The sequence below is a fragment of the Convolutriloba macropyga genome, chromosome 11 (assembly GCF_964194025.1).
Source record: "Convolutriloba macropyga chromosome 11, txConMacr16.3, whole genome shotgun sequence".
Classification (NCBI taxonomy): Eukaryota; Metazoa; Xenacoelomorpha; order Acoela; family Convolutidae; genus Convolutriloba; species Convolutriloba macropyga.
Window position 1 is genome coordinate 45,632,812 of NC_134478.1, and position 26,783 is coordinate 45,659,594.

The 26,783-nt window shown below is 39.6% G+C and overlaps 1 protein-coding gene across 1 annotated transcript in view; it reads left to right on the forward strand.

The window, feature by feature from the left end:
- LOC142349142 (uncharacterized) overlaps positions 1 to 26,783 on the forward strand; it is a 247,034-nt gene that overhangs the window by 40,425 nt on the left and 179,826 nt on the right. The window contains exons 5-10 of the mRNA XM_075400557.1: positions 54 to 198; positions 1,000 to 1,067; positions 1,706 to 1,858; positions 2,297 to 2,413; positions 3,143 to 3,301; positions 18,313 to 18,490. Of these exons, the coding sequence (XP_075256672.1) occupies positions 54 to 198; positions 1,000 to 1,067; positions 1,706 to 1,858; positions 2,297 to 2,413; positions 3,143 to 3,301; positions 18,313 to 18,490 (820 nt within the window). The remainder of the gene's footprint in view (positions 1 to 53; positions 199 to 999; positions 1,068 to 1,705; positions 1,859 to 2,296; positions 2,414 to 3,142; positions 3,302 to 18,312; positions 18,491 to 26,783) is intronic.

Here is a 26,783-nt window from a genome sequence, read left to right on the forward strand (position 1 = left end):
TATCTGTATTTTTATACTAATATCAGCAGTTATTAGTTTGGTTTGAATTTTAGAACTTGACAGAGATATCGGCGGGATCTCCAAAGGAGGTCATGAAGTATATCGAGAGTGGGAAGAAGAACAGAGTGGTGGGAAAGACTAACATGAATGAACACTCCTCCAGATCCCACGCAGTGTTTGTCATGAACATCGGACAAGGTTCGCGCTTTTACAGCCGTCTTTTCCCAGCGATCTCAAACAGGGTGTAGATTAATTGTGAGAATAGCCCTAGTGATGAAAAAATTTATAATCTTGCAAGAATCTTGCAGAAATCTTGCAAGGGAATGCATAGTTCTTCCATTTTTCTTGAAAGAATCTTGCAGGATTTGTATAACCATCTTGCAAGATTCTTGCATGATTTGAATGCGCTCATCACTCGGGAAGAAAACGTTGAAAATGCTATCTGTTCGTACTAGTTCGCCGCTTTGATCTAGATTACAATCTTTACCTTTGAAACAGAGAAAAATTGGTAAACTGCAGCTGATACGGAGAACTAGGTGCAACTCTTTTTTATCAAACAGTCCAATTCAAGAACGTGCTGGTCTTTTTTACGACTCAAAGAAGAGTGCCGGCATTCTACAGGTCGTTTTTAGCTGAAGCAAGTTTGTTTGTGACTTCAACTTTTGACTTTTGTTTTCAAACGTTGACTTCTGCTTTAGAACGTTGACTTCTGTTTTCGAACATTATACTTTAACATTACCTCAGGTACTAATAAATAGAAATTAGGAACCGCTGGAAATACTCAAGGTTAAAAGGTCATTTTGAGAAGTTTTCCTTCCATAACAGTCAGTTTTCCCTATTCAAACAGCAGAAATCTTTCTGAAACAATAATTTCCGTGATCAACTTGCAAAGATCTTCCAAGTTCGTCGATATACTGGGGTCTTTATACCAAGCTTCTGAACAAAATCTTTATAAGTTATTTCAAGTTTCGTTTCGCTGGGCAAGTTTCCTTGTTATAGAGAATCAAGATTCGGGCGAGAAGCGAACTGGACAGCTGTACATGGTGGACCTTGCAGGCAGCGAAAAGGTTAACATCCACATCTCTCAAAAAAAATGTCGCTCACCCTAGTTCAACTCCGCGCTTATCTTGCAAGATTCTTGCAAATGACGCAGACCTTGCAAGATACAAGATCCGGACGCTTATCTTAAACGAGACTCACAAGGTATCTTATTAGATACACATCGGAAGATATTGTTCCGATTGGGGACAAATTTGAGCTCCAAGTTAATCCTTAACCAAAGTCTTGAGTGTTTTGACTTAAGTTCTCGGGTAACCTATATCAACTTTACGGGCAATAACGCATTCAGAACACCAAATGTTAGTATCTCTCTTTTCTTGAGGTTGCTTTTACCAAGTGTGACTATGTTGTGAAAACCGTAAAATGACAGCCACCAATGCATTTTGTATGAAATGTTTGTCAGTCAAGAGTTGATAGAGAGATATCGAAACTGCTCGCACCCTCTCCCCCACCACCCGATATAGAAAGTGGATCTATAGGTGATGATTTCAATGCTTGCTCAAGTTGCCATTTATATTTATGTTAATTGCTTGTCTCACCTCTAATCATTGTACATTCATACTTTCCTTTGCCCACACAAATCTATAACCGACCGCGGCACTTTTTTTCAAACAAAAATGTGAACAGATCACAGATACCAGTTTAGGTGGGCAAAACAGGTGCAACTGGGCAGACTCTGGACGAGGCTAAGAACATCAACAAGTCTCTCTCGTGTCTAGGCAACGTTATCAGTGCTCTTTTAGACAAGGGGAAGAGTCACGTTCCCTACAGAGATAGCAAGTTGACTAGGATTTTGCAGGTTTTTAGAATTATCAATTTAATTATTTACTCACGTTATAGATGAGTTCACGTTATATATGAATTCACGTTATAGAATGCCTGTATTTTAAATTGTACAGCCAGTAGTACGCTATAAAGGAAGGCTCCAAAATCTCCAGGCACGCAACTGAACGAATCAAAGTGTATCTGCACTAAAGATTTTTAAGATTGTCCTTTGAAACTTTCTTTAGCGTTGCAATTATATGAACTCAGTTAGTAGTAGACGTGTTCAATATTTTCAGCGATTGAGAAATTAATCATTTTTAAACCTCCGGGTATTTTTTCGGAATTAGCGTTTATTTAGTCTGATCGTATGATTATTAACCCTCCCTCGTCATCTTCAAAACCTTCAACTACAATTTCATCTTTTTCAAATTTTGGGACAATAACTTCTATGGAAAATCTTTCTTCATTTCAGCAATCTTTGGGAGGCAATGCCAAGACCACAATGGTCATCTGCTGTTCTCCAGCGAGTCAGAACAAGGACGAGACTACGAGCACTCTTCTCTTTGGCACAAGAGTCAAAACTATCAAGGCAAACATCATCTGTTTCCTTCTATTGACCCTAACTAAAAGGTGGAATGCTGCTCGGGTCTGGGTGAGCATTAATGATCAGACAACTAAACAAGGGTTAGGATGAGGCGGATGTCGATCTTGGCTTATTTTGTTTGTATGGCTTAGATCATTGCCGCGCATCTCAACCTTTGTCATATTGAAGTGTGTAAATAAAATCGTCAAAGGTTTTATTGAGATCGTGTACGGCACGTATTAGAAAGGCGAGGAGGATTAAAATATCAAATTTACGACCAGTTAGTATTGGTTTAGTTCTAGTTCAGAATTCTTTAAGAAGCGTTGCTAAATTTAGCAAGATAACCTCGCCTGCCAGTTTCAAATTGTTCTTTACAAAATTCGTGCAATATTAACATTTCAGAAGTCTAGCTGGAAAATCATACTTATGAAAAACATTGGTCGACCACTACGGGGTTTGAAAAGAGAGTGGGCCGACATATAAAGACTTTGGGTTGATCGTAACTAGTTTCCTCGGCCATGCAGTTTAGGTAAGGAAAACACCACTCCCCTCGACTTTTAAATCTACGCATGAGGTAACTTCTCGATAAAGGAAAGGCTCGAAAATGGTAACCGAACTCAGAAAAATCACAAAATTTATGAGCTGGAACAAAAAAAAATCCACAAAATTGAAAGCTGTTATTGATACTGGTAACATACGAAGGAGACAGAAGAATTGTGAGGTGATTTTTTGAAGAACAACGTGTCAGCTAATGTTGAGAAATCACCCGATGAGTGGAAGAGACTGTACAACAGTCAAATGGCAAAAGTGGGCACAATTAAGGAACTGGCACTCAAACTCTGTGCGGAGGCTAAGGACTGGAGAAAAGGAAAACAACCTAAACAGAGCAAACGAGTGAGTATTTAGAGGTGAAATAAGAATTAATTGCATTTTTAATTGCTCTCTTACGGGTAAACAGACAAAATAGTCCCAAGAAAGCAGACAAAACGGTCCCTGAAAAAATAGTCCCAACCCGGGTCGAGAAAAATTATGTAAGAAATGCGCTGAAATGCGCTGATTTTTCAAAAAGTTCAGCGCAAAAACCTTACATAAAAATGCGCTGAATTGTGCTGAAATGCGCTGAAACTTTGCAAGAAACGCGCTGAAAACCAGTGAGTTTTCAAAAAATAGCTATCACTGAGAACCGAACCCTGCTCTCCGGTGCCGTAGTCTTCACTCAATCCACTGCGCCACTCATTCCTGCAATTCTTCCTATTCAGTTTGATTTTATAGCAATAGACAGTTTAAGGAGAAATGCGCTGAAAATTCAGCGCAGTTCTTACATATTTTCAGCGCTTTCCAGCGCATTTTTTGAGAAAAAGTTAATCGTTATATAAGGAAAATTAAATGGTTTGAAATTAAGGAATCGGTGTCAAAAAGTGTTTAAATCCACTAAATAATTTTAAGAAATTCGCTGAAATTCGAATACATTTCTTAGCAATTTTCAGCGCATTTCAGCGCAAAATTATGTAAGATTTACGCTTGAAAAATTAAAAAACCACCGCGTTTCAGCTCATTTCAGCGCAATTCAGCGCATTCAACTCATTTCTTACATAATTTTAGCACATTCAGCGCACTTCTTACAAAATAATGCGCTGAAACGGCGCTGACACCTCGAACCGAGAACTAAACATAGAGCTAAACATATGCACACCAATTAACACAGAAATTGTTTACGTTATTCATATGATTGTTTGTCATTGAACCAATTTTGATCTGCTTACAACATAGTTTTTGCCAAATCACCTATTTCGAAACTATTTTTTGGTTTAATCTTATTTCATATAAAATAAAATTAATGCGTTCAGAAGCTTAACTCATAGATTATGTTTGTTAAATGTTTGCAAAATATGTTTAATAACCGCGTCAGCAATTCCAGATAGCTATTATTGCGCTCCTATTTTTTTACAATTCAAGAATTGAATTGTATTGGTGCTCTGGCTTTTTTATTTTTGTCAGATGTTTTCACACCCTTTTTTCATGACTTTGAGTTTTCAAAACGGGATAAACAGGTAAAGCATGTTCCATTAAAGGCCCTCAGCCGCATTTAGTTGTCCTTCAAGTGAACGTTAGTTATCCTCTGCGTTTAGTTGACCTCCGGAATGGTCAAACTACTGATTCAGGGTTAATAAGTCCGTAATTCAGGGTTAAAAGGTTATTTTTAGGAGTTTTGGTTCCAAAATGTTCCAATTTTTTGAGTTTTTTCGTCATTTTTCGAAATTTTTGTTGGACCAGACTATAAGACCATTTTAAGAGCTGTACATTTTGGTACTCCGAACACAAACACGCAATTTTATACTAATTTTTGTTACAATTTTTTCAATTTTTTCATAAACTTTTGTTACTTTATGAGTTTTTTCAGCCCTAGGTGTCAAGGAATCTCCTTTAAGACAATAGGTTTGACAAAAAGTTACCGCATAGTTTCTAGTTGTAACGAAATAGTTTTCAACATTTTAACATCACGAATTTTCGAATTTTTTTTTATAAAAAAAATTTTCAATACATTTATTATCATTATTTAAATATTTCGAGCATCAGGAGCCAGAAGACCTCTCTAGGGTTTGCTATGTTTTGGTTTTCAACATTTTAATATTGCAAACTATAGCAATTTATTGATAAAGCTTAAAGTTTTTTTCCAAGTTTTTTTTTGAAAATGTTTGTCAATTTTTTTAGGTTTTTACAGCTTCAGGGACAAAGAAATCTCCTTTAAGGTTTGATAATAGGTTACTGCCTAATTTTTGGCGGCAATGAAATAGATTTTAACAATTTATTGTCACGAATTTTAGCAATTTTTTGATAACATTTGCAGTTTTCAAGTTTTTCTAAAAAAATCGTCTTTTCTTAAGTTTTTCATTTTTTTTAGCTTAAGCAGCCATGCAAATTCCATAAAGGCTTGATAGTATGATACTGCAAAGTTGCTAGGGGCAATGAATTGCTTTTCAAGTTTTCGATATCACGAATTTTGATAAAATTTGATTTTCAAATTTTCTGAAATTTATTATCGTGTTCCGAATATATCGATCTTTATGAGCCAGTGAAACTGTTTAAGGCTTGAAATGGGGATAATGGATAGTCTCTGGAAATAATGAAATAGTTCTGAAGATATTAATATTACGAATTCCAACAAAAGTTTTTTTAGTTTTGCAGATGCGTTACTTGACAGAACTTCAGGACAAAATATGGTTTTTAACATTCTCTTTGAAATTTATAAACTTAGTGTTATTCACTCTTCTGATTTTTTGAAGCGTTTGTCAAATTTCCCGAGTTTACCTACATTCAGTGGCAAATATATCTCTTTCAGGGCTTTTGGGTGAGTAAATCAGTATATTGAATTGTATCATGTTTGGCCTTCAGGGTAAAAGCTTCAAGAGTTTTGGCAATTATTATTTTTAGTGTTTGATTATTTAGTTTCTCAACTACGTGCTCAATTGATCTTGTGGTCAGGTACATCAGCTTTCAGCTTTTTATTCAATTCTTTGGCTTGTATTTCAAAACTTGTCCTGCTATGTTTTTTTTATTTCGTCTAACAGATTTTTGTTTCGTCGTACCCTGACTTCTTGGAATTAACCTTTTCAATGAATTCAGTGACTTCTTCTGCTTTGCAGTTAAAACTTGTGTTCATGACGTCATTTCTGCTTTTAGGTCACTTGCGTGACTTACCTCACTCAAAATATGACGTCTTAAGTCACTAATGGATCTTTAAATTTTAGGAACGTTTATTAATTAAAGGTCAGTAGTGTGCATCTAAGTAGTGCCAAACTTATATACCGTAATTCCTGAGTAAAAGAATCTTGAGTTGTAATTTCGGATATTAATTTTGAAAAAGCGCCTTTAGGGCTTTTTCCTTGTAGAGCAAATGTGTCTCATAAAAATGACAGTCCGAATATAACCCAAAAAGTTGATATGTCAATCTTATTTCTTTAGTTGTTTCAATTCATGGTAGGCCACAGGTGTAAATCGCGGCTGTTTTCCGGCAATCTGCTAGCCATATTTATAATTGTTTCAACATTTATCAGGGACTATTTTGTCTAGGAATATTTTGATTGCTTTTATCGGACTATTTGGTCTTGAAATATTCTGCAATTTGGAACAGTTTTGGCCTACCCCAGTCAAAATGGAATGCTAATCTTGCGAGATCTTGCAAGATGGCGATTGTCTTGCAAGTACCTTGCAAGATAACCATTCGACCTGCAAGAATTTTGTAAGAAAACCATCCGGTCTCGACTTGGGTAGGAATCTCTTGTCTGGGACTGTTTTGTCCGGACAAACGCAAACGAGCTCATATTTTGTCTGCTCTTTATGCAATTTTGACTGCTAGCAATTTTCCGTCTGATCTTTGTTTTCCTGCCTGACCAAATATTTTTGAGACCTTTTGTCTTGAGAAACGGGGTGTAATGGTTAGAGCCAGTGCACATTTGATTTGCTGAACAGTTGTCTAACAACCAAATTTGTCTCTATGTATTGATTCACTGAATATGCTGAGGCGAGATAATACTGGTGCGAAGAGCAATTGTAGCCCCTAACACTATACAGTTTTGTTGGCTAATACCCCCCCCCCCCCAAACACTAAACAATTTGTTTGGTTAATACCCCCGACACACCAAACAGTTTTGTTGGTTAATACCCCGACACACTAAACAATTTGTTTTGTTAATACTCCCGACAATCAAAACAGTTTGGCTGGTTAAAATCCCCGACAATCTAAACAGGTTGGTTGGTTGATAACCCCACACTCTAAACGGTTTGGTTGGTTAATATCCTCGACACTCTAAATAGTTTTGTTGGTTAATAGCCCCGACACTCTAAACAATTGGGTTAGTTAATACCCCGACAATCTAAACTGTTTAGTTGGCTAATACCCCCGACAATCTGAAGAGTTTAGAGTGTCGGGGGTATTAACCAACCAAACTGTTTAGAGTGCCGGGGGTCTTAACCAACTAAACAGTAGAGTGTCGGGGTATCAACCAACCAAATTGTTTAGAGTGTCGAAGCTATTAACCAGCTTAACTGTTTAGAGTGTGTGGGGTATTAACCAACAAAAAACAATTTGTTGGTCAATACCCCGACACTCTAAAAAGTTGGGCTGGTTAAAACCCCCGGGACTCTAAATAGTTTGGTTGGTTAATACCCCCGACACTCTAAACAGTTTGGTTGGTTAATACCCCCGACACTCTAAACAGTTGGGTTAGTTACTACCCCCGACACTATAAACAGTTTGGTTGATTAAGACCCCCGACACTCTAAACACTTTTGGTTGGTTAATACGCCCAACAATCTAAACAGGTTGGTTGGTTAATACTCTCGACACTCTAAACAATTTGGTTGGTTAATACCCCGACAATATCAATATGAACTATTTAGTTGATTAATACCCCTGACACTCTAAACAGTTTAGAGTGTCGGGCGTATTAACCAACCAAACTGTTTAGAGTGTCGGGGGTATTAACCAGCTAAACAGTTAAGACGGTCGGAGTATTAACCAAGCAAACTGTTCAGAGTGTTGGGGGTATTAACCAACTAAACAGTTAGGACGGTCGGGGTATTAACCAACCAAACTGTTTAGAGTGTCGGGGGTATTAACCGACCAAACAGTTTGGTTGGTAAATACCCCCGACACTCTAAAAAGTTGGGCTGGTTAATACCCCGGCACTCTAAGGAGTTTGGTTTGTTAATACCCCGACACTCTAAACAGTTTGGTTGGTTAATACCCCGACCGTCTTAACTGTTTAGTTGGTTATTACCCCCGACACCGCAAACAGTTGGGTTGGTAACTACCCCCGACACTCTAACAGTTTTGTTGATTAAGACCCCCGACACTCTAAACACTTTTGGTTGGTTAATACGCCCAACAATCTAAACAGGTTGGTTGGTTAATACTCTCGACACTCTAAACAGTTTCGTTGAAACTGTTTAGTTGATTATTACCCCGACTCTCTAAACAGTTTAGAGTGTTGGGCGTATTAACCAACCAAACTGTTTAGAGTGTCTGTCGGGGGTATTAACCAACTAAACAGTTAAGACGGTCGGGGTATTAACCAACCAAACTGTTTAGAGAGTCGGGGGTATTAACCAACTAAACAGTTAAGACTGTCGGGGTATTAACCAACAAAACTGTTCAAAATATCAGGAGTATTAACCAACCAAACTGTTTAGAGTGTCGGGGGTATTAACCAACTAAACAGTTAAGACTGTCGCGGTATTAACCAACAAAACTGTTCAAAATATCAGGGGTATTAACCAACCAAACTGTTTAGAGTGCCGGGGGTCTTAACCAACTAAACAGTAGAGTGTCGGTGTATCAACCAACCAAATTGTTTAGAGTGTTGAAGCTATTAACCAGCTAAACTGTTTAGAGTGTGGAGGGTATTAACCAACCAAATAATTTGTCGGTCAATACTCCGACACTCTAAAAAGTTGGGCTGGTTATTACCCCCGGGACTCTAATTAGTTTAGTTGGTTAATATCCCCGACACTCTAAACAGTTTGGTTGGTTAATACCACCGACAATCTAAACAGTTGGGTTAGTTACTACCCCCGACACTATAAACAGTTTTGTTGGTTAATATCCCGACACACTAAACAATTCGTTTTGTTAATACTCCCGACAATCAAAACAGTTTGGCTGGTTAAAATCCCCGACAATCTAAACAGGTTGGTTGGTTAATAACCCCACACTCTAAACGGTTTGGTTGGATAATATCCTCGACACTCTAAATAGTTTTGTTGGTTAATAGCCCCGACACTCTAAACAATTGGGTTAGTTAATACCCCGACAATCTAAACTGTTTAGTTGGCTAATACCCCCGACAATCTGAAGAGTTTAGAGTGTCGGGGGTATTAACCAACCAAACTGTTTAGAGTGCCGGTGGTCTTAACCAACTAAACAGTAGAGTGTCGGGGTATCAACCAACCAAATTGTTTAGAGTGTCGAAGCTATTAACCAGCTAAACTGTTTAGAGTGTGGGGGGTATTAACAAACCAAACAATTTGTTGGTCAATACCCCGACACTCTAAAAAGTTGGGCTGGTTAAAACCCCCGGGACTCTAAATAGTTTGGTTGGTTAATACCCCCGACACTCTAAACAGTTTGGTTGGTTAATACCCCCGACACTCTAAACAGTTGGGTTAGTTACTACCCACGACACTATAAACAGTTTGGTTGATTAAGACCCCCGACACTCTAAACACTTTTGGTTGGTTAATACGCCCAACAATCTAAACAGGTTGGTTGGTTAATACTCTCGACACTCTAAACAATTTGGTTGGTTAATACCCCGACAATATCAATTTGAACTATTTAGTTGATTAATACCCCAGACACTCTAAACAGTTTAGAGTGTCGGTCGTATTAACCAACCAAACTGTTTAGAGTGTTGGGGGTATTAACCAGCTAAACAGTTAAGACGGTCGGAGTATTAACCAAGCAAACTGTTCAGAGTGTTGGGGGTATTAACCAACTAAACAGTTAAGACGGTCGGGATATTAACCAACCAAACTGTTTAGAGTGTCGGGGGTATTAACCGACCAAACAGTTAAGACTGACGGGGTATTATCCAACAAAACTGTTCAAAATATCAGGGGTATTAACTAACCAAACTGTTTATAGTGTCGGGGGTATTAACCAAATAAACAGTTAAGACTGTCGTGGTATTAACCAACAAAACTGTTCAAAATATCAGGGGTATTAACCAACCAAACTGTTTAGAGTGCCGGGGGTCTTAACCGACTAAACAGTAGAGTGTCGGGGTATCAACCAACCAAATTGTTTAGAGTGTCGAAGCTATTAACCAGCTAAACTGTTTAGAGTGTGGGGGGTATTAACCAACCAAACAATTTGTTGGTCATTACTCCGAAACTCTAAACAGTTTGGTAGGTTAATACGACCGACACTCTAAACTTTTTAGAGTGTCGGGGTATTAATCAACTAAACAGTTTAGTTGAATAATACCCGACACTCTAAACTGTTTAGTTGATTAATACCCCGACACTCTAAAAAGTTTAGAGTGTCGGTCGTATTAACCTACCAAACTGTTTAGAGTGTCGGGGGTATTAACCAGCTAAACAGTTAAGACGGTCGGAGTATTAACCAACCAAACTGTTTACAGTGTTGGGGGTATTAACCAACTAAACAGTTAAGACGGTCGGGGTATTAACCAACCAAACTGTTTAGAGTGTCGGGGGTATTAACCGACCAAACAGTTTGGTTGGTAAATACCCCCGACACTCTAAAAAGTTGGGCTGGTTAATACCCCGGCACTCTAAAGAGTTTGGTTTGTTAATACCCCGACACTCTAAACAGTTTGGTTGGTTATTAGCCCCGACACTCTTAACACTTTGGTTGGTTAATACGCCCAACAATCTGAACAGGTTGGTTGGTTAATACTCTCGACACTCTAAACAGTTTCGTTGAACTGTTCAGTTGATTATTACCCAGACTCTCTAAACAGTTTAGAGTGTTGGGCGTATTGACCAACCAAACTGTTTAGAGTGTCTGTCGGGGGTATTAACCAACTAAACAGTTAAGACGGTCAGGGTATTAACCAACCAAACCGTTTAGAGGGTCGAGGATATTAACTAACTAAAAAGTTAAGACGGTCGGGGATTAACCAACCAAACTGTTTAGAGTGTCGGGGGCATTAACCGACCAAACAGTTTGGTTGGTAAATACCCCTGACAATCTAAAAAGTTGGGCTGGTTAATACCCCCGGCACTCTATATAGTTTGGTTGGTTAATGCCCCCGACACTCTAAAGAGTTTGGTAGGTTAGTATCCCCGACACTCTAAACAGTTGGGTTGGTTACAATCCCCGACACTCTAAACAGTTTGGTTGGTTAAAACCCCTGACACTCTAAACGTTTTGGTTGGTTAATACCCCGACAATCCAATCGGTTTTGTTGGTTAGTATTCTCGACACTCTAAACAGTTTGGTTGGTTTACCGAAACTCTAAACTGTTTAGTTGATTAATACCCCGACACTCTAAACAGTTTAGAGTGTCGGGCGTCTTAACCTACCAAACTGTTTAGAGTGTCGCGGGTAATAATCAACTAAACAGTGTAGACGGTCGGGGTATTAAACAACCAAATTGTTTGGAGTGTCGGGGCTATTAACCAACCAAACTGTTTAAAGTGTCAGAGGTACTAACAAACCAAACTATTTAGAGTGTCGGGAGTTTTAACCTACCAAACAGTTTGGTTGATTAAAACCCCCGGCACTCTAAATAGTTTGTCTGGTTAATACCCCCGACACTCTGAACAGATTGGTTGGTTAATACCCCCGACACTCTAAACAGTTGGTTTGGTTACTACTCCCGACACTCTAAACAGTTTGGTTGGTTAAAACCCCCTGACACCCTAAACAGTCTGGTTGGTTAATGCACCGACAATCTAAACTGTTTACTTGATTAATACCCCCTCACTCTAAACAGTTTAGAGTGTCGGGCGTATTAACCAACCAAACTGTTTAGAGTGTTGGGGGTATTAACCAACTAAACAGTTAAGACTCTCGGGGTATTAACCAACAAAGCTGTTCAAAATGTCAGGGGTATTAACCATGCAAAATATTTAGAGTGTCGGGAGTTTTAACCGACCAAACAGTTTGGTTGGTTAATACCCCCACACTGTAAACTTTTTGGTTGGTTAATACCCCCGACAGTCTAAACGGTTTGTTTGGTTAAAACTCTCGACACTCTAGTGTGTTTAAACTGTTTAGTCGATTAATACCCCGACACTCTAAACAGTTTAGAGTGTCGGGCGTTTTAACCTACCAAGCTGTTTAGATTGTCGCGGGTATTAACCAACTAAACAGTGTAGACGGTCGGGGTATTAAACAACCAAATTGTTTGGAGTGCCGGGGCTATTAACCAACCAAAATGTTTAAAGTGTCAGAGGTACTAACCAACCAAACTATTTAGTTTGGTCGGTTAAAACCCCCGACAATCTAAATAGTTTAGTTGGTTAGTAACTCTGACACTTTAAACAGTTTGGTTGGTTAATACCCCCACACTCTAAACTTTTTGGTTGGTTAATACCCCCGACAGTCTAAACGGTTTGTTTGGTTAAAACTCTCGACACTCTAGTGTGTTTAAACTGTTTAGTCGATTAATACCCCGACACTCTAAACAGTTTAGAGTGTCGGGCGTTTTAACCTACCAAGCTGTTTAGATTGTCGCGGGTATTAACCAACTAAACAGTGTAGACGGTCGGGGTATTAAACAACCAAATTGTTTGGAGTGCCGGGGCTATTAACCAACCAAAATGTTTAAAGTGTCAGAGGTACTAACCAACCAAACTATTTAGTTTGGTCGGTTAAAACCCCCGACAATCTAAATAGTTTAGTTGGTTAGTAACTCTGACACTTTAAACAGTTTGGTTGGTTAATACCCCCGACACTCTAAAGTTTGGTTGGTTAATATCCCGACACTCTGAACAGTTTGGATGGTTAAAACCCCCGTCACTCTAAACAGTTTAGAGTGTGGGGCGTATTAACCAACCAACCTGTTTAGAGTGTCGGTGGTATTAACCAACTAACGAGTAAAGACTGTCGGGGTATTAACCAACAAAACTGTTCAAAGTGTCAAGGGTATTAACCAACAAAAATACTTAGATTGTCGGGAGTTTTAGCCGACCAAAAATTTTGTCTGTTTAATACCCCCACACTCTAAACGTTTTGGTTAGTTAATACCCCCGACAATCTAAACGGTTCGGTTTTGTTAATACTCTCGACACTCTGAAGAGTTTGGTTGGTTAATACCACGAAACTCTAAACTGTTTAGTTGATTAATACCCCGACACTCTAAACAGTTTAGAGTGTCGGCCGTATTAACCTACCAAACTGTTTGGTCGGTTAAAACACCCGACACTCTAAATATATTGCTTGGTTAATACCCCTGACACCCTAAACATTTTGGCTGGTTAGTAACCCCACACTCTAAACATTTTGGTTGGTTAATACCCCCGACACTCTAAACAGATTGGTTGGTTAATACCCCCGACACTCTAAACAGTTGGTTTGGTTACTACCCACGACACTCTAAACTGTTTAGAGTGTCGGAGGTATTAATCAACTAAACAGTTCAGATAGTCGGGGGTATTAACCAGCCAAAACGTTTAGAGTGTGGGGGTATTAACCAGCCAAACTGTTTAGAGTCTCCGGGGTATTAACCAACTAAACAGTTCAAATAGTCGGGGGTATTAACCAGCCAAAACGTTTAGAGTGTGGGGGTATTAACTAGCCAAACTATTTAGAGTGTCGGGGGTATTAACCAACTAAACAGTTAAGACGGTCGGGGTATTAACTAACCGAACTGTTTAGAGTTTCGGGGGTATTAACCAACTAAACAGTTAAGACGGTCGGGGTAATAACCAACCAAACAGCTTAGAGTGTCGGGGGTATAACCAACCAAACAGTCTGGTTGGTCAATACCTCCGACACTCTAAAAAGTTGGGCTGGTTAATACCCCCGGCACTCTAAATAGTTCGGTTGCTTAATACCCCCGACACTCTAAACAGATTGGTTGGTTAATACCCTCGACACTCTAAACAGTTGGTTTGGTTACTACCCCCGGCACTCTAAACAGTTTGGTTGGTTTAAAACCGTGACACTCTAAACTGTTTGGTTGGTTAATACGCCCTACAATCTAAACAGGTTGGTTGGTTAATACTCTCGACAATCTAAACAGTTTAGTTGATTAATACCCCCGACACTCTAAACAGTTTAGAATGTCGGGCGTAATAACCAAACACACTGTTTAGAGTGTCAGGGTTTTTAACCAACTAAACAGTTAAGACGGTCGCGGTATTAACCAACCAACTTTTTTAAAGGGTCAAGGGTATTAACCAAGCAAATTATTTAGAGTGTCGGGAGTTTTAACCGACCAAACAGTTTGGTTGGTTAATACTCTCGACACTCTAAACAGTTTAGAGTGTTGGGGTATTATTCAACTAAACTGTTTAAAGTGTCGAGAGTATTAACCAACCAAACTGTTTGGTCGGTTGAAACTCCCGACACTCTAAATAATTTGCTTGGTAAATACCCCGACCGTCTAAACTGTTTAGTTGGGTAATAACCGCGAAACTCTAAACAGTTTGGTAGGTTAATACGACCGACACTCTAAACTTTTTAGAGTGTCGCGGTATTAATCAACTAAACAGTTTAGAGTGTCGGGGTATTATTCAACTAAACTGTTTAGTTGATTAATACCCCGACACTCTAAAAAGTTTAGAGTGTCGGTCGTATTAACCTACCAAACTGTTTAGAGTTTCGCGGGTATTACCCAACTAAACAGTTTAGACGGTCGGGGTATTTACCCAACAAAGTGTTTAGAGTGTCGGGGCTATTAACCAACCAAACTCTTTAAAGTGTCAGAGGTACTAACCAACCAAACTATTTAGAGTGTCGGGAGTTTTAACCTACCAAACAGTTTGGCTGGTTAATATCCCCGGCACTCTAAATCGATTGGCTGGATAATACCACTGATACTTCAAGCAGTATGGTTGGTGGACCGAACTGTTTAGCGAAGGGCAATCAATAATCCGCCTTCTTCCAACCTGATGATTTGGACCCCAACTTTCGTCCAGTTCTTGAACAGACCTATCCCATCCATCGCTTAACCCCCCGAAACTCTTGATCCCCATACCACCCCCCCCCCCCCCCACACACACACACACACACACCCCCAACCCCCCGGATTGAAATTTCTTTGATTTCATGCAAGGATCATATATGATTTCATACTGATCATACTCGATTTCTTAGTTCGATCCTAGTATGAAACCAAAGAAATCATATATGATCCTTGTATGAAATCCAAGTTTTCATACATGACCCTAGCATGAAATCCAAAAAATCATTGATGAACCCTTCATGAAAAGCAAGAATACACGCTTAAAATGATCCTTGTATGAGATCAAAGAAATCATATATGGTCCTTGTATGAAACCAAAGAAATCATATATGACCTAGTATGATTACTAAGAAAAAAAGTTATTTTCTACGCTTTATGCATCTTTGATTGATTTTTCCCGTATCAGTAACCTACAGCATAGCGATTGAAGCCTTTTGAGAGGAGGTTTTTTTTATGATCTTTGTATGACTACCAAGAATTCATACAAATCATTTATGACCTAGTACGATTACTAAGAATCATATATGACCTAGTACGAAATCCAAGAAATATGATCGATGACCCGGGTGGCTACTACCGAAGCCAACCATTCGCCGGTCGTTTGAGAGCAATTCGCCCGGCGTTAGTTGGTTGTGTTTATTAATCTTAGTATTCTTGGGAGTTTTGGACCAATTCGCTTCCCACCCCAACCCCCACCCTGGCTCCAACCCCCCGCCCTCATTCACCAACCAAACTGTTTAGGTGTAAACTTACGGTGTTAAGGGGCAATTTTATGTGGTTTGAATACACCACTCCTTCTTATGCCCACAGCTTTTTTTACCCCCACCTCCGCCACTGTCTTGTCCCGTCTCAGAGTTCATCTTAACTAAATCGAATGTTTCAATTTTTGCGTTGCTCTTATATAATTAACGTGTTCATTTTGTCGTTGATATAAGCGTTTATTTTAGCTTTGACCATGTATTGCTTCAGCGGTAAATTTTTCAGAGCAAGTGGTCTATGTGTTAAAAATATGTCAGACCCAAAAATCAAAATATTCATTTTCATTTTTCTTGCATATTATTGCGGTAAATACGTTGAAAGCATCGAAATTATGTCGTAAAAAGATCAACGGTAAATTTCAGTGCAGATCTTAAAATGTCTCCATAACTTCACGGCTTTCTTGTTTCGTTAAATTTTCTGGTTTCGTTAACTTCACGGCTTTCTTGTTTCGTTAAATTTTCTGGTATCGATAACTTTACGGCTTTCTTGTTTCGTTAAATTTTCTGGTATCGATAACTTCAGGGCTTTCTTGTTTCGTTAAATTTTAACTATATGAAGTATCAACGTTAATTACTACGATTCAATTTTTGAGCATAAGTGTATGTTTTGTAATAAAGCGGACGAGATGTGTCAGGGCCTTATGAGCAAACTCATATGACGAACCCTCGGATGTTCTGTATCAAATCAATAATTTGTTTCTAAATTCTAAACAGAAGGCGTTTTTTCGAGAACTTTATTTGATCATAGGGCCCTCATTCACTCAAAATTTCTTTTTTTTTAAAAAAAACTTTTCACTCACTTGAAAATTTTTAAAAAAAATTTTTTTCAATATTTTTTTTTCCAATAGCGAATTAGACCCTGAATCGCAGATACGATAGATGGCAAAGCGACTACGATGACTTTCGTTATTGGTGGATCAGTATTTGAACATGTTGAAACATTCGAACAGAATTGAAATTCATTATGTTCATACTACCCAGGTTGAGGTCCCAGACGGAAAGTCGATATGTCCAGACCCAGATGAACGCACGACGGGGGTGTCGTGCGTTCAAATTTACATGGTCTGGAAACAAGGAAAAACGCACGAAAGTCTGATCATGAACGCACGAATAGTCTGGTGAACGCACGAAAGTCTGATCATGAACGCACGAATAGTCTGGTGAACGCACGAAAGTCTGATCACGAACGCACGAATAGTCTGGTGAACGCACGAAAATCTGATCATGAACGCACGAATAGTCTGGTGAACGCACGAAAGTCTGATCACGAACGCACGAATAGTCTGGTGAACGCACGAAAATCTGATCATGAACGCACGAATAGTCTGGTGAACGCACGAAAGTCTGACCATGAACGCACGAATAGTCTGGTGAACGCACGAAAGTCTGATCATGAACGCACGAATAGTCTGGTGAACGCACGAAAGTCTGATCATGAACGCACGAAAGTCTGACCATGAACGCACGAATAGTCTGGTGAACGCACGAAAGTCTGATCATGAACGCACGAATAGTCTGGTGAACGCACGAAAGTCTGATCATGAACGCACGAAAGTCTGGACATGAACGCACTAAAGGTCTGATGAACGCACAATTTTTTTGTGCGTTCATCAGACTTAAACGCGTTCATGTCCAGACTTTCGTGCGTTCATGATCAGAGTTTCGTGCGTTCACCAGACTATTCGTGCGTTCATGATCAGACTTTCGTGCGTTCACCAGACTATTCGTACGTTCAGTCTGGACATAAACGCACGAAAGTCTGGTGAACGCACGAAAGTCTGGTGAACGCACGAAAGTCTGTCGAACGCACGAAAGTCTGGACATGAACGCACGAAAGTCTGGTGAACGCACGAAAGTCTGGACATGAACGCACGAAAGTCTGGTGAACGCACGAAGGTCTGGACATGAACGCACGAAGGTCTGGTGAACGCACGAAAGTCTGGACATAGGCACTTTCCGTCTGGGACGGTCTGGACATAGGCACTTTCCGTCTGGGACGGTCTGGACATATCGACTTTCCGTCTGGGACCTCAACCTGGGTAAATTCAGAATTTTACTATGAATTGTACTATGAAATGTCTAATAGGTGCCATGATTCAGTACTGAATTGTTATGACACACAGATGGTACTTAAATTTGGTGTCTCGCTTTTTCACCCCTTTTCATTTGACGCCCTATCATTTAACCCCGATTTATTTACCCCTGTATCATTTAACCCCTCTATCTTTTAACCCCTCTATCATTTCACCCCGATTTTAATCTTTCTATAAAATTATGACAAAACATGCCTTTAATGTCGACTGCTAATTGGCGGGATGAAATGATAGAGGGGTGAAATGATAGAGGGGTTAAATGATAGAGGGGTGAATAAATCGGGGTTAAATGATAGGGGGTTAAATGAATATGGGTGAAAAAAAGTAGAACCCTTAAATTTGTATAACATAGGATCAACAATTGGTATAAGAATTTTGACTGATTGTTCTAGATAAAAATAGAGGAACTGGAGAAATTGTTGAACAATCTTGATTGTTCAACAGATGGTGAGCCCGGAGACCCTAAGACCACAGAGGCTGAGGTCGAGGCAGCGAAGGGTAAGGAGAGACTGAAGAGCAAGCTGAGCAAGACCTCACTCGCTGTTACAGCTTCCAAAGCGAAAGGCAAAAGTTGGTGAATTATACCATTTTATTATTGTAATAAACGTCTAAAAATGTTGGTCATTATTCTTCTATTTTTCGGGGGAAACGTTTAACAATCCTGAGAGAAATTTTTTCTTAAAACGGAAAAAAATGAATGTATTTGGATACTGATTGTTACGACTCAAAGAGAAGTATTGGTTTTCTTGCGGTTTTTAATAGCCGCCCTTATCTTCTCAGCCGGCTACTATAGCGCTCCTACTTTGTTTAACTTCGTCGAACTTTTTTTCGCTTTACCATTTTGCCGCTTTTTCGACATTTTGTGTTAGAATATCGATCAAACTATAGTCTTAAACTTAGTGAGAATTAGAAAGAAAGTTTGACTTACCAGATTAGAAAGACAAGCAATACGACTTCGATCAAAGAAATTATATAAATGAATCGTCAAGAAATGGTGCTTAGAATCAATATTCGGTTCAAATTGGTGAATCTAGATAACTATTATTAGAGTTAGATTAATTGATGTAAAATCTTCCCTGCATGTATTAAATGATGATGATATCTCCGGAAGTGTGAATGAATTCTTAGAAAAGTGCAAATGCATTCCATTTATGGTTCCCTTTGCGACTGATTTGCAGAAGCAAACCATATTAGGTAACCTTTGCGACCCCCACTATAAATCACGGTGCTAAGATTAGTTTTGTGTCTTGACTTTTTCACACTGATAATGGGTATATATACAGCTGATTTTTTAGTCCTTTTTCATCCCCAAATTCAAATCACCATCTTGATCTAATAATCAGATCTCTCCTGTAAACCTCTAAATTCTACTGTAAAATATCATTTTGTTATTCTCTCATATTTGAGAAATTAATTCTTTTACTTAGTTAAAAACGCTTTTTATTCCTCTTGCGAAAGTCCATAACCCAACAGGTTATGGGCCCAGCAATTTTCTAAGTCATAAAATTAATTTGCAAAACAAAACTAATTTGTTGTTGACAGTCATAATTCTTTTCTGCTTAATACCTCTTCTTTTCACAACTGTTTTGCCTGCTCAAACTCCAATGGATCAACAGACAGTGAAGCTGCTGACCTACACAGGAAAGGCAAAGGACTTTCCAATCTGGAGCACAAGATTTGTGGCGATGATGCAGACGAAGGGACTCTACAAATCACTGGGGACAGAGGAGCAACCCAATGAGCCTGCGCCACTGGCCAATGGGGCAACCAATGATGAGAAGAACAACCACAAGGTGCTGAAGGATGCATATGAGAAGGAAGTTGCAGACATCAAGGAGAGACTGAACAATGTATGGTGCCATCTGGCACTGACTCTAGATGCAACAACCCTCATGCTGATGAGACATGACTGTGTGGGAGATGATGGCATTGGAGCAAAGGCTTGGAAGCTTTTGCAAGAGAGATTTCAGAGTGTGGAGTCGCCGACAGTGGTGACTTTAGTGGCACAGCTTGCTCGACTGCAGCTCGAGGATTCTGAGGATTTGGACAGCTTCTTTATCAGAGGACAGGAGTTGCTCACAAGGCTACAAGAAGCAGGGGAAGCAGTCTCAGAGACCCTCTTCAACGCCTCGGTCCTCAATGGTCTGCCAATGAGGTATGAAAGTTTTGTTATACAGGAAAACTTCAACCCGGCAACGAACTTCACAGAGTTGAGGAAAAGGCTGCAGAACTTTCATGAGAGCCGGTGCAGAGACACAAGGGACAATGTGGTTCAGTGGCACTGGCAGTGAAGTGTGACTTCAAGAAGGGACCCAAGAAAGGAAACTGCTTTGTGTGTAGGATCCCTGGACACTTTTCCAAGGACTGCAGGAAGAAGGAGACAGCACAATGCAGCAAGTGTGTTGAGAAGGGTCACCTAGACAGGGCATGCAAGAGACAAAGAGATGGAGGCAAACATGAGTCAGTGGCAATGGGTCCAACATTGGCTACACCAGACGAGGAATGCTGGGCAGTTCTTATCCAGTGGAAGACAGCAGGCATGCTAGTGGACAGTGGTTGTACAGATCACATAGTGACGAACATTGATGCGTTCCTGGACTTTGTGCCCATTCAATCAGTGGTCAGAAATCCCAACAGAGAGGCTTCCAGAGTGGTGGGCAGAAGCTGTGTGAGGATCAGCATACCCTCAAACAAAGGGGAATTCCAATGCGAACTCAAAAATGTTCTGTGTGTGCCGGACTATTCTCCAAACCTCCTATCAGATGATGCGGGGAGCAGCAATTCTTCACGCAGCAAGGATCAGAAACTTGGTTGTGAGACGAAGAGAAGAAAAATGCCCAGCGGAGCTGATGAGAGGTATAAAACCAAAGCTTCCAATTAGTAAATTATCTATTTTGGGTTGCACAGTGTTCTTGAGGAAGAGGGAGAGAGAAGTCAGCAAACTTGAACCCAAGGCACAGGAAGGAAAGTTTGTGGGTTACACTGAAGGAGAAAACGGATACCTGGTGTACATACCCAACACACGCAATGTGATGGCAGTTCGAGATGTGATCATCAAGGAGTCTGAAGTGGGCTCAATCCCTGACAACAAAGAAACGGCTGACCTACTAGATGATGGGTCGGAACTGGGAATCTGGCATCCAGATGATGGTCATCAAGACGATGACAACAGAGAACGACAGGACACATCTACTGCAATAAAGGAGGAGTGGCATGACACAGGGAGCGTGCATACTCAAGAAACAACACTGAGACAAGAGGCCTCGGATGTTGGAGAAACAGCACTAGATGAAGGATCTACTGCAACAAGAGGGAGTCACAGAGACTCAGAGTCACTGGAAGACAGTGACACAGAAGAATTCTCTCATTTAGAGACAGTTGGCTTCAATGAAGATGCACTGGAACACGCGGACAGAGCAGAGCCCAGACGAGGTACACCAGCAAGTAATGTTCCGCAATTTTTTGGAGAAGTCAGGACCCATCTTGTTGTGACTGAGGGCGACTATGTGGAACCCAGAACAGTCCACGAAGCCAAGCAAGGTGACGATTGGGACCAGTGGCACCGGGCATTGAAGGACGAGGTCAAGGCACTCCAAGACAACGAGACTTGGAACCTAGTGAGACCACCCACAGACAGGGACGTCATACCGGGCAAATGGGTCTACAAAGTGAAATTGTGACCCAGTGGTCAAGTGGACAAATACAAAGCGCGCTATGTGGCGAAAGGCTTCAAACAAGTGGAAGGACTGGACTACTTTGAGACTTTTGCGCCTACCTGCAAGCCAGAGACATTCAGGATTCTACTTCAGCTATCAGCGAAGCAGGGCCTTGTGATGCACCAATTTGATGTCAAGACTGCTTTCCTGCACTCACCAATCGAGGAAGAAGTGTATCTGGAACAGCCACAGGAGTTTGTGAAACGCGGATCAGATGGGGAGAAGTTAGTATGTCGACTAAATAATTCAATTTATGGTTTGAAACAGGCTGCAAACAACTGGTACAAAGAGCTGGCAAACTTTCTACTGAGACAGGGGTTCACCAGAAGCAGGAACGATCACTGCTTGTTCGCAAGATCAGAGGCAGATGATCACACCTTCATCTTGGTCTGGGTTGACAACATCATAGTAGCATCAAGAAGTATGACAGTGGTCTGTGATGTCAAGAAGGCACTAGAAGCAACCTTTCACATGGAAGACAGAGGGAGACTACACTGGTTTCTGGGTCTAAGAATCAAACGAGAAGAGGGCAAAGTCACTGTCGACCAAGAACGCTACACAGAAAAAATGCTTGAGTGGTTTCAAATGGATCAATGCAAACCATCAAGAACTCCAGCTGATTTGAATTTGAAACTTCAGACAGCACAGAACGGAGACGAAGAAGTGGACCAGAGGATCTACAGAAGCTTGGTTGGATCACTTCTGTATCTGGCCAAACAGACGAGGCCAGACATCATGTTCACAGTCAACATTCTGTCCAGACACATGAATGCACCTACCAATCAACACTGGATGTGCGGAAAACGACTTCTGCGATATCTTCAAGGTTCAAAAGGTTTACAACTTACTTACACAAAAGAGGCTAGTTATGATTTAGTGGGGGAAAGTGATGCAGACTGGTCTGGAGACGTGAACGACAGAAAATCAACAACGGGCTATTACTTCAAGCTCAACGGACGTGGCGCAGCACTCAGTTGGGGTGTCAACAAGCAGGCCACAGTTGCTTTTTCTTCATCAGAAGCAGAATATCAGGGCATAGCAGCAGCAGTTCAGGAAGCACTCTACCTGAAACAGCTTCTAGAGGATTTTGGCATCCAACAGAAACGTCCAATAGCAATTGGAGAAAACAACCAAAGTTGTATCAGACTCTGCCAAAACCCAGTCATGCACAAAAGGAGCAAGCACATCGAAACAAAGTTTCACTTAATCCGGGACAAGACGGAGGATGGGACTATTTCAATTCATTACGTCACTACAGACAAAATGGCAGCGGACATCTTCACAAAGTCCTTACCCGTTTCGAAAGTGGAAACATTCAGAGCAGTTTTGATGGGAACAGACTCTACGCAATAAACTCAAGTCTGAGTGGGGGTGTTAGAATATCGATCAAACTATATTCTTAAACTTAATGAGAATTAGAAAGAACGTTTGACTTACCAGATTAGAAAGACAAGCAATACGACTTCGATCAAAGAAATTATATAAATGAATCGTCAAGAAATGGTGCTTAGAAGAAATATTCGGTTCAAATTGGTGAATCTAGAGAACTATTATTAGAGTTAGATTAATTGATGTAAAATCTTCCCAGCAAGTATTAAATGATGATGATATCTCCGGGAGTGTGAATGAAATCTTAGAAAAGTGCAAATGCATTCCTTTTATGGTTCCCTTTGCGACTGATTTGCAGAAGCAAGCCATATTGGGTAACCTTTGCGACCCCCACTATAAATCACGGTGCTGAGATTAGTTTTGTATCTTGACTTCTTCACACTGATAATTAATGGGTATATATATACAGCTGATTTTTGAGTCCTTTTTCATCCCCAAATTCAAATCACCATCTTGATCTAATAATCAGATCTCTCCTGTAAATCTCTAAATTCTACTGTAAAATATCATTTTGTTATTCTCTCATTTTTGAGAAATTAATTCTTTTATTTAGTTAAAAACGCTTTTTATTCCGCTTGCGAAACTCCTTAACCCAACATTTAGCGTGAAATCTTTTTGACTTCTGCAGGCTAGTTTCTCTCTTCTCTCATTCTGCTAAAACTGAATTTGAACATCAGTTGCTCAGCAAAGCAATTCAAAATGAACCGAGTCAGTATAAGAAATTGAATTCAAAAATAGAAATGGGATAAACCTATAAAGCCCAGTTTTAGATGCCCGCTATTTGAACGTCGTTCCTATAAGTCTTAGTTACGATCTCTTATGCTTATTGGTATTAATAGTAGCCCCTGTAGCCTCTATCTAAGAAACAGAAGTATGTTCAACTACAAAATGCCATCAAAATAAATAGGACTTATAAATTTTTTTGTACAAAAATCTTTTTTCTGAATATCTTCTATTCGTTCAATCCCAATCATGCTTATTGAAACCAACGGCGGCTATTTTCCGGCAATCTGCCGGGTATGTTTAATTGCTCTCAAACGAAGTTTGTAGCAATTATATTAATCCTGTCGGTCTTTTTACGGCTCGAAGAGGAGTAGTGAGATTCTACAGGTTATTTTGAGCAGAAAGCAAGTTTGTTCATGACTTGAATTTTGACTTCTTTCTGTTCAAGCATTTGCCTCCGTTTTTGATTGTTGAGTTCTGTATTCGAACTTTGGACTTTAACAGTACCCACCCACCCACCTACCTACACCCCCCCTCACCACCTACCTACCCCCTCCCCCGCCCCAACTTACCCCCCCCCACCTACCCCTACCCCCCAAACTTCCCCCTCCCTTCACCTGACTACCCCACCTACCCCCCCCCCCCCAACTACCCCAGCACTACCCACCTCCCCAACCTATCTACCCACCCATCCCACTTAACTCCACCCACACCTAAAATTGTCTCCATTCTTAAAACACTTTAATGTGGTTCATTGGGCTACTTTTGTTATTTGTGTCTTGTCGTTTTTGATGTTCTGATTTCGGTAACGTTAGGTTGGAGATTAGAATGCACGACGATTCCAGTCGTTTCCGGTGTTCTACCGGCCTTGTTTTTTATGCGATTTTTCGCTTGACCAATTTTTCGGCTGACGCTTTTGACTTTTCGTCCTCAAAAACGGGATAAACAGGTAGCGCCCAATGGGTGTTGAATGCTCTTAGAGCCTTTCAGCTCTGTTTCATTTCAAACTCTTTTGGAGTCTTATACTTAGGATGTGAAGGGCGGTTCTTAGAGGTTGAAGGAATACACCCCACTGCTGACCTCCCTCCCCAATATTGGCCCTCTCCACCGCGATGTTGCCCGCCACACCACTGTTGCCCACCCCCTCCCTCCCCATAAGCACCCCCTTTCCCCATGGCTACTGACGAACAACCGATCGCTATAAACACGCAATTTTATGCAAGTTTTCTCAATTTTTCAAGCTTTTTGAAAAATTTTGTGAGTTTTGGAGTTATTTAAGACCTAGGTGTAAAGGAACCTCCTCTAGGGTTTTATAATAAGTTACTGCATAGTTTTTAATGGCAGTGGGATGGTTTCAACATTTTAAAATTACGAATTTTAGCATTTTTTGACTAAAAGTGCAATATTTTTTTCATTTTTTTGACATTTATTTTTCATTATCTCAAGTTTTTCCAAAACCAGGAAAGAAAAAACCTCCTCAGAGATTAAAATCAAGTTACTGAAAACATTTCATAGGCCAAAAAATAATTTTCAACTTTTAATATACCAAATTTAAGCAATTTTTTGAAATTGGTTATTTCAAGATTTTTGAAATTTTTTGTCATTTTTTAGGTGTCCTAGCCTCAAAAGCCTAGCAACTTTTTCTAGGGTTTGATAGTGGGTGATTTGATGGTTTCATGTAATCGAATATTTTTCAAGATTTTTTCCATTACAAGTTTTAGCATTTGGCAGAATTTTCATTTCTTTTCAATTTCTTGACATTTATTTTTTTTATTCAAGTCTTTTCCAGACCCAGGGGCCAGACAAACCTCCATAGGGGTCAAAACTAAGTTATTGATTAATCTTTATTAACCAAACAAAAATTTTCAACCTTTCAATATAACAAATTTCAGCAATTTTTTGACTAATTGGCAGTTTTTTGAGTTTTTTTGAGAATTTTTGTCATTTTTTAGGTGTATCTAGCCTCAAGAGCCAACAAACCTCCTCTATGGTTTTATTATAGGTTACTGCATAGCTTCTAGATGTAATGGAAAGATTTTCAAGAATTTAATATCTGCAATTTTTAAAAATGTTTGAAATTTTTTTAAGTTTTTTGAATCTTTTTTAATGTTTTATCTATTTTTTCCGACACCAGGGTCTTAGAGAACTCCTCCAAGGTTTGATGATAAGCTGTTGAACAGTTTCTAGAGTAAAAGGTAAGTTTATCAAAATTTTAATGACTCCAGTTTTATTAATTTTTTTAATAAAGTTTACCTCAAATTTTCGGAAAAATTTTTATCCTTTTTCATGGTTATGAATATTTGAGTCAGTGAAACTATTTAAAGCTGGAAATATGGATACTGGAGAGTCTCTTGAGATAGAAAAATGGTTTTGAAGATTTTAATATCATGAAGTTTGTTATGATTTTGTTAAGGTTTGAGACTGTTTTCAAAATTCTTGAATATTTTTGTCCTTTTCTGAGTATAACGATCATTACCGGCCAACGAAGCTTTTCAAGTCTTGCAGATGGAATACTTGACATACCTCCAGAGACAAAAGTAGTTATTAACGTTTTCAAGTCGAAATCTGGAAGCTTTTCTTCTAATAATCAAGTTTTTTAAAATACCAGACTTTATTTGAATTATTTACTAACAAGGCTAGAAAACTAAAAGTAGCAAAGTCGAATCAAGCTAAAGCCAGCCTCACTAAACCGTGGCTAGCTAATAACGAAGCCAACCACTCGCTGGTCGTTTGAGAACAATTCGCCCGACGTTAGTCGGTTATGTTCTTACAATGTGTTCAGGCAACACTTTGATCTGAAAGCAAATGTGAGTGATATTGCAGTGAGATTTATATTTTTTCCTGCATAAGATAAGTTCTTCTGTTCATCCACTGCTTTGAGTGAAAGACCTATTGACTTTGATGACTGTTGCTGGGATGGCGAATAATATATATGGCATTGAAAAAAAAAATTAAATTGAGGCTGCCTTAATATGTAACTCTTTGGAGTTGATATTACAGCGGTTTTCAAATACTAATCATGCGTTTCAAGTGCA